We start from the raw sequence: 9,142 nt of genomic DNA on the forward strand, positions 1-9,142 counted from the left end.
GTAATAACAACTATTTTTGGTGTATTTATAAGCATTATTGTGGGTAATGAAATTAACGCTTTCTTTAGTCACATTTTCACTTGTTTTAAGTACTTTGCATAAGAAGCCTTATGCGATTTATTAGGAAAATAATGATTACATATCGAAATAAATTCGATAACATTCCCTACAAAGCGAATAAACTAAATAGAGATATTATATTCAGATTCCTATTGTAAAGAAAGACACATTTTAAAATAAATAAAATAACTCTAAAATCAAAAGAAGCCTTTCTTATGCGATTAATAGAGTTAATATCGAATATATATCGTAAGTATGATCAGAAACTTTCCCCACAAACCAAATAAAATACTTTAAAATATAATCTTAATAAAATTCAGCACCCTTTGGGTTATAAATTAAATCTTTAAACAAGGAAAGCTGATTTTTCTTTCCCTTAATTTTATTCCAGGTTTATTTGCAGTTAATTTAAATTGTTGCTGCTTACTACATTGTGCCCTAATTATGCAAAAGTTTTTCGGCATCGAAAACAAAAAGCTGGGATTAAAGATGAGCACTTACATATATATAGTATATAGTATATATTGTAGTATGCAGAACAGTATCTCTATCTACCGACACGGCTCATTATCATTTCTGCAATCCACTTGAATCCGCCTTTTGTTTTGCTGTCCCATCCGAAAATGTTTTGTTTTATTAATTAAAGCGAAATGCGACGGGGCCTGGGACCGGATTAAAATTAAAAACAAGGGAAAATCGCGCATTAAGGGAGAGTGAGAGATGGATAGGCAGCCGAGGCAGACTGGCAACAATTCTTTTCTACGCACGGCCAGACTCTACTCTTTGCAACATAATTGGAATTTCCTTTTTCCTGCTGCCGCTCTCAGCTCTCAGCCTCCTCCTCCTTCTCCTCTTCTTGTCAAGTGGCACAAAAGACAAGAAAAGAAAGGAAAATAAAAGAAAGGAGAAGCTTCAGAGAGCTGCCCGCTTGACCATAAGCTGTCCCATTCAGGCAACAACTTGAGCGGCAGCAACCTGATGTTCGTTCCTCCGTTCCTCAAACCTTCCTCAGAAGAAGTCAAGAAGATATGGCATGAGTCAGAGGAGTATTCTGAGAATGTCCTCGAAGAGTTGAGTTCATGGGCCTGAGACTTGGTCCCAGTCCCAGCTTGGGCTATAAACTTCAGACCTCCAAGACCCAACACAACTCACAATTTCCAGCTTCCTCTGCAAAAGCCACAGTGCTTTAAGACAGTAAATGAACAGCAGAAATTCTTGCCAGTTACACTAGGTACTTGTCTCTGGTAAGCATTTTCTTAAAGTTATATTATTACCTTGTTAAAAATTCGTCTAAAAACAAGAAAGAAAAGCCAAAGATGATATAATCTTGCAGTTTGCGATCATAACAAAGTTAAAGTTATTCACTTTTTTTGAATCGATATTTATCGATTTTAGCATATGCAAATTTTTGTCCACAAATCAAAATTGAAAAATCTCATAACTAAGTAAAAAGAGCTTTAATTTGAATTCGGAAAACTGACATTTGTTATTTTTTATTAGGTTAATAAATCTGCATACTCAGTTTGTACAAAAAATACAATTTTTATAAATTTAAAAAAAAAATTTAACGATGTAACCCCTTACAAAATTTTGAAAAAAAAAAAAATTTTACTCCCATAAATGTGTTGATCGATTCGGTTTGTGAATATATATGATTTATAGGGTCGGAAATGACTCCTTCTGACTAAAATTATTATACCCTTGCTAGAGTATAATTATGTTAATTATACTTTTTACTATCTATTTTATAATCTTGCTAATAAAACATGTTGTATTTTGGGCATACCAAACCCATGAGTAACTTGTTCCATTTGTTTTAAAAAGCAGGTTTAACTTGAAAGCCAAAGATGGCCACATACTCATGTTCTTTAAATAAGTTGGTAATAAATTTTGCAATAAATCCTGTTGCAACTTTACCTTTTTGTTTGCATTTCTCTCTATGAAAAGCATTGAAGTGCTGGTCTTATAAAAAATCAACTATGTAAAATAAGAAAAACCCACTCAAGATTGTGCTGAATTTTTCCCGCAGCTTCTCTAACTTCCTTGGACGACTTTTTCCTTCATTCATCTCGCGTTGGCCCTCATCTCTCGTCCATTAATGGTAGTATGACTAACTGTCCTAACTGACAGTTTTCCCAGGCCACGATGGCCAGAGTGAAAGCGGCACCCAATTAAGCCAGTTTCGGGCTTAGCTAATTAGGACTGTCCACCACCATCATCACTCTTCACTCTACCGGCTTTTCTTTAGTATTTTTCTTCATTCTTTTTCTATTTTCTCACAAGAATATGGAACACGGGGCTCCCGTTTAGAGCGAAAAACATAAAAAACACGAAAAACTTTTAAGTTTACAGCACAAAAAAAAATAAAATTAGAGCAACAAACTGACCACCACAAAAGCTAGCTGAGTGTTTTCTCACTTTCCACACACAAAACTGTTGTTTTTCCAAAGATTTTCATGATTTTCAGGGCCCTGTAAAAAATGCAGTGATCATCTTGAGATGACTCAGCTTTTGCATTGAAGCTACAAATTTTTATGCCTTCTCTGGGAAATTGGAGAAGTAGAAATATATATAGGGAGTATATATATGGGGAGACTTTGAGCGTTAATTAAATTTGACTTTGTGCTGTATTAGAATGTTTTTTTAAAGGTCTTCCAGCTTTTGTGGTCCAAACCGGATGCGGTAATTGCTGGGAAGTCAGACCAGAGAGTCATCTTCATTTTCTTGAGAATCTCTCTTCATCTCGACTTTAGGAATACAGTTCTTTCCAGAAGTTTGCGACCTTTTATAAAACTGATTGAATTATGGTTTAAAGATGAAGATATAACATTTGCTTGTACGATTGGTTAAAGTCCGGTTTAGCTTTTAAGCTATTAAATAATTTAACTGCTTGTGGCACTGCTACTTTGTTGTTTTAGTAATTTTGTAGGCCTATTATTTATTCATTAACTATATGTTTTTGCTAATTTGTTGTTTCTGTTTTATAAGCATGTATATATCTTTCTGTTTTATATATTTTTCTAACTTCTTTTTTTTTGTTTTGTTTTCAGTTTCCATTAAAGCCTTAATGAGCTGATTAAATCTTCAAAGAACCTACAAAAATGATTTAGCTTAATGATCTTATAAAAGATTTGGTATTTATTGTTAGTATATCTGAAGATTTTAAAGATTTAGAATTCAATTTCATAGGGAAAAAGTTCACCAAACAAAGTGAACCTCATATAGAGAACCTTCTCCTGGCAACCCATATCGCCTTGCATAATATATCTATCTTTTGCGTTATTTGTCCAACTTTTACGGCACCAAAGTCAGGTGCTGTACAGACTCTTGGCTCAAGCACAAAATAAAAAAACTAAATCTGTATTTGGTGTATTTAATTCTCCAGACTCTCCCAATGTCATGTTCACACAACAAATTTATGATATTTGACCAGCAACGATTCGTATATAGCGAGTGTTATGAGGTAAAACAAATATTAGTTCTAGAATTTCGGGTAGTTGCGATAAGAAACATGAAGATTTTGAGTTTTCCACTCGTCGGGAATGTTGATAATTATTTCTGTATTCTGTTGTTTTCCTTATTTTTTTGGTCTTTTATTTGCTTAGCGTGCGTTTCAGGGTCGAGACTGCAGGTAAGTACTATTACCAAGTGCTCAGGTAGATCTCTTATATCTCTATCTGTAGGCGAAAGATAAGCTGATTTTTTAGCTAAGTCAGCCCTTAGTTAAGGTGCTAAATAGCAGCCATAAGAGTGGTTCAGTTATAATGCTATACAAAGGGTGTTAGCTAATGATTTGTCAATTTTTTAAGACTTTACTTGAGTTTGAATCATAAAAAATGAGTGGATTTAGGAAGTATTTCTTTGAAATTAGGAAATTAAGATGGTTTTAGGCCTTAAGACAGGTGATAAAAGTAAGTAATTTGCCTAAAAATTGGTCTGAGAAGAATATATAAAATTATCTGTTTATATCATAGTACATATCTTATACATTTAGTTTATATAGCATATATATATTATATATGTATACTATAAACCTATAATAAAATATGTCTTAAATATGGGACACAATATTTCTTAAATTAAATGTGAATTTTTCGTATACTTAGAACAATTTTTCATCAACTAAATGCCTCTAATCATGACCATTTAATAATTAAAAATAAAGACAATTTGTAACTAAGTTTAAGAGTAATTTTTTTTAAATTATAAAATACAATTAGTTAAGTTTAGGATAAGTAACTATGAAAAATAGTTACTTGCTACTTTTAAAATTCCACACACACATAACATATCAAAGAGTTGGCCGGCAGCTAGCAGCCGACACTTCGTTTCAGGGATGTTAGAACCAGTTGGGAATTATATGTGCACACGTGTGTGATTTTCGTTAAGAAGCTTGTAACTCTGTCAAGAGTCATTTCCGACCCTATAAACCTTATATATTCTTGATCAGCATCAAAAGCAGAATCGATCTGGCTACCCCAAGCACAAAAACATTTTTTTAAATTTTTTCGAAATTTTTTAAGGGGTTTCATCGATAAAATTAAGCTAGAAAAATTGATAAAAATTTTAATTTTTTATATTTTAAACTGAGTATGCAGATTTATTAACCTAATAAGAACTAACACGGGACAGCTTTCCGAATTAAAATTAATGTTTTTTTGGCCTAGTTATGAGATTTTTAAATTTTGATTTTTCGTAAAAATTGTCGTATAATAATATCGATATACATAGATCTTTAAATTTGATTTAACATACTTTTTAAGTCTAATATATTCCTATAAAGATTTATCTTAAGCTTTCTTCCCATTATCACCCTTTAATTTTCAATTTGCTGCCTCATTTGTACCCTGCTTCTATTTCTCTATGTTTCTAATTATAAAACACCCTAAAAAAATTAATGTTTTTTTTGTTAAATTTATCACTCACCGATTAATGAACTGCAGCAGAGCAGGAGCGCCAGAATGAGATGCTGCGGCAGCAGCGCTTTTCGCAGTTCTCCCATTTTTTATAGCTTTTCTTTGTGTTTCTTTTTAAGCTGTCTTTTTAGTTTTTTTTTTTTTGTATTTGTTAAACTTCTTTGGTTTGTTTATGTTTGCACTTGAAAAAAATTTTTGAAAAAATTGGAGTTGCTTTAGCTTCCTCCTTTTCTTCGAATCTTGTTGAGAATCTGCAAAAGAATAAGAAATTAAAGACAAAATTAATTAGTTTTGGGTTTTAAGTGAGTGTTATTTGGTATTTTCTGACTCAAAATGGTTAATTCTTTGAAAGAATTCGGTTTTAAAGACTCCTTTTCATGCTCCTTTGCACTTTAATGTCTTACTGAGTTGGCAGGAAGTTCATTTGCATTTGATATTTTGATTATTTCTCATAACTTTAACATTTTCCTTCGAATTCAAATGGCAAATGTTGGCATTTATTAGCAAGAACCAGGTGAAGAAGAAGCAGTAGTAGCAGCAGGAGAAGAATAAGCAGAAGTAGAAACAAACGTAGCAAAAGAGCAAGCAAAAAAGCACAAAAGTCGCGTCACACACGAACGATTTTGGCGGCGAGAGTAATGGCAGCGAGAGGGAGAAGGAGTGATGGCCAAACAGAGTGCTAAATGTGTGCGTGCGTATGTGTGCGACTCTGGTGTCTCTTCGTAGCTTCCATTCTAAAGTTGACGGCGGCGGCCATAAGAGGAAAAAAAGAAAAATGGTTACCTGCTAGTTCTGCCGACTGCGCTGCCAGCTTTGCACACATGTGTCGGCCAGTTTTGTAACGGAAATTGGGCCCGCTCTCTCTCTCTCTCGTGCGCAATTGAGACACACGTAGGGTGCAATAAGGAAAGATGAAAGAGAGCAGAGCGGTAGGACCTGCTCTCTCTCGCTCTCGTTGATCGTAATCTTAGCAAGGAAAAGAGAACCAGCTACAGAGAGAGGCCTTACTATCTTACACATCTACCATGGAGAGACAGAGAGTGAGATAGCGAGCGAGAGCCACCTTGGATTAGCAATTTGTTTTTGTCATTCCAACGATAAGTCGTGACTCAAGAAGCACCGACTATCTATCTATCTGTCTCTGTCGCGCTTGGGAGTTGCACCTAGGCCGAATGTCCTTGGAATGCAGCAAGCTCAAGCCAGGTACAGTAAGCACTAGACAAGTGAGGAGACATTTAAAAAATATGTTTAATATTTATCCATTTGAAAAGTGTAAAAAACAGCCCATTTGTTTAGTGTTTATCTTTTAAAAAGATCTGCATAATAAACCAAAAATTCGTATAATATTTATATAACAAAATTTAGAGAACATCAAATTTGTTTAATATTTATCCATTTAAAATATGTTAAAAACAACAAATTTCTTTGTCAAAAAACTTGCACGTATATTAAGTATACGCAAGGGTGTACCTTTCCAAGTGTTTTTTTAAATGACAAATTTATTAATCACCCACAAAACGTGCCGTTCATACAGTAAAAAACAACACGACAACAATCAAAGTGACTCAATATTTATGTACTTTAATAATTAAAATAAATTATAAATCAGTTCAAAGAAACCTAACCATATTTCTGAGAAGTAATCTTTAAAATTAAATTTGAAATTAAATTTCAAACGGATAAATAAAGACCTCTTTCGCGTATCCCCACTGTACCGTACTGTTGTAGGCGCTTGCCTCTAGAGGCGAGCCTGTCTTTTTGCCACTAATCCCTGGGCCCCCTTAGCGGGGATTTCCCTTGGCTTACGGCTATTACAGTTACAGTTACCGTATAATCGATATTTGGGGCAGGCCTTGACTTTTCCTAGAACCAGCTAATGGGTGTGGGAACTTGTTTTAGCACATGCATATGGGGCCCACTATATATTCCTCAAGACAAAATACTTTGAAAGCGAGAAGCAAAAGACCAAGTACCCAAAATATTCATAAAGTTTCAAAAACGCTAATTATAATGGCAAACTTTCAAACAGGCAGAAGCGGCGGCGGCAGCGGTGGCAGAGGTGCAGGAAATTTGGAAATCTGTTCAAGTTGCATAAAAGTTTAGAAGTTTTCCACTTGATATTCACTGAATTATTAATGCTGATGTCAAATGATTTGATTTTGACTTGACTTCCCGGACTTTGGACGGACTGACGTAGGAACAAATTTTAATTACATTTTTTTTGCGCGAGGGGGTGGGCTTTCCCCGTTTTTCATTTGATTGGTTAATAAGGCGCTTAAATATGAGGCATTTACTGAGAGTTTTCAATTACTTTTTAAAAGTTTTTCAACAACTTAATGTTTGTGAAATGTTGAACTACTAAAACATACTATTCAAATTCACTTTTTAGGAGTTTTGCTTGTAAAAAACATGAAGGAAATAAATGAGAGTAATTTATTTTAGGTAGAAAATATGGCTATAACATTTTTACGGAACATCGTATTAAGTTCAAATTAAAATTTAAAATAAATATAAATATAAATAATTCTTTATAATACTTAATTGAAAAAAAAAATATATTTCCTTCATTTTTGTGTTTTAAACTCAACTAATTGTTTAAATATACATATATTTAAAAAAAATCTTTAACATCTGTAAAATATATTTAAAGATACCTTAAAGAGTTTCCCTTTAAAAATAAACCATATTTATATTTTAAAAATTATTCTAGGTACAACAAATAAATTTTGCAGGAAGTATTTATATAAAAATTCCCTTGAATCAACTCTTTAAACTGTTACAGCTTTAAAATCCCCAAAATATTCTCTGGAAATATTAATTTTCGGAACTACAAAAGTTGACTTTAAGCCAAAAGTTTGAGTCAGAGCCTTTGATGATATTAAAAATAAAGTTTTTTATTTTTTGTGGACCGAAACCACAGCAAATGGAAATAACTTTTGTTTGAAGAGGGACACAAAGTCGCCAGTTGGTTGAAGTAATAATTGCGAAATGGAATTTAAAAATTGGTAACGGTTGAATTTTAAAGATCCCCTGGTAGCTTTTCCGGGATGTTTGGGAGTTTTCCCCCCTGTTATTTTCCATTATTAACTTGGCTCTTTTTTCTGTTAACATTTTGGCTTAGTTTTGCGGTGCAAGTTTTGTTTATATTTATATAATTATATATTTATAACTTTTTATTTCTCAACTTTTCCCAAATGCAGCTGCAGTTGTGAGTCAATTTCCAGCGCTCACTGTGGCTAAGAGCAAAAACAATATCAACGAGCAGAGCAAGCCCAGAAACCTGTTTCCATTTTTTTATATATTTTTCTTGCTCTCTGTTAACGTTTTTTTTTTGTAGTATTTCTATTATTATTTTCATACGTATGCACTTGGCGTCTGGCTGGAGAGTTGTTTTCTTGCAGTTTTCTGGGTGCTTTTCCTCCCAAAGTTTATTAGTGGCCAAAAAATTGTTTAACTTTTGTCTGCACGTGACTCATTTTCCATTGGAAAGGGCCAACAACAGCAAGAAACACATGAACAAAAAGAATTGGCGGTAGCGGGAGTGAGAGGGAGCGAGAGCGAGGCAGACACTATATTTTATATTTGTTGTTTTTTTTTGTCACACGCTAAAAAAAAGGCAAGAATGCCGCCAGTTTATTTTTGGTAATTTTGTCTCCGGGTTTTTGGTGTTGACTAAAAAATCGTGTTATTATTATTTATTAATATTTTTATCAACAATTTCTCATTGTTTAACTGGCACACAAACACACGCGAACGCACGCACGCACACTCACACGTAACGCGCTCCGACAAACCGTTAACTGAAGTGAAGAGAGTGAGCGTGTGGTAGTAGGTTCTGTTCTTTGGCTTATTTCCAGTCAAGATCTAGCATTACTTATAGATCTTTTTGTTCAGAGTTAATATCTCCAACTCCTCTTTAACTGTGTGTTTTTTTTTTTGTAGGTTCCTTTTCGTTTACTTACGATTTGAATCAGCTATTTGTTGGTTAACACTTTCCTAACTTGAGCGTTGTTTAAGACGTAAAATTGTGTGTTAGAAGAGCAAACCGTTACCGTCCGGTCACAACCGCACACCACGAGTTTTATTTTTCAACTGAATTATCAGTTCCAGTTTCAGCGGACGACAATGCCCAAGCAACCCCTGCGGCAGTGTTGCCAGCTTAACTT

The 9,142-nt window shown here is 33.8% G+C and overlaps 1 protein-coding gene across 7 annotated transcripts in view; it reads right to left on the reverse strand.

The window, feature by feature from the left end:
- Fas2 (neural cell adhesion molecule fasciclin 2) overlaps positions 1–9,142 on the reverse strand; it is an 86,852-nt gene extending 77,710 nt beyond the window's left edge. For all 7 annotated transcript variants that reach the window (XM_020949552.2, XM_020949550.2, XM_020949551.2 and 4 more), the window contains exons 1-2: positions 8,939–9,142; positions 4,987–5,227 (exon numbers count right to left, since the gene is read on the reverse strand). In XM_020949552.2, coding sequence (XP_020805211.1) covers positions 4,987–5,062 — 76 coding nt within the window. In that variant the 5' untranslated portion in view covers positions 5,063–5,227; positions 8,939–9,142. The remainder of the gene's footprint in view (positions 1–4,986; positions 5,228–8,938) is intronic.

The sequence above is a fragment of the Drosophila serrata genome, unplaced genomic scaffold (genome assembly GCF_035046125.1).
Source record: "Drosophila serrata isolate PLE 108 unplaced genomic scaffold, ASM3504612v1 contig_276, whole genome shotgun sequence".
Lineage (NCBI taxonomy): Eukaryota > Metazoa > Arthropoda > Insecta > Diptera > Drosophilidae > Drosophila > Drosophila serrata.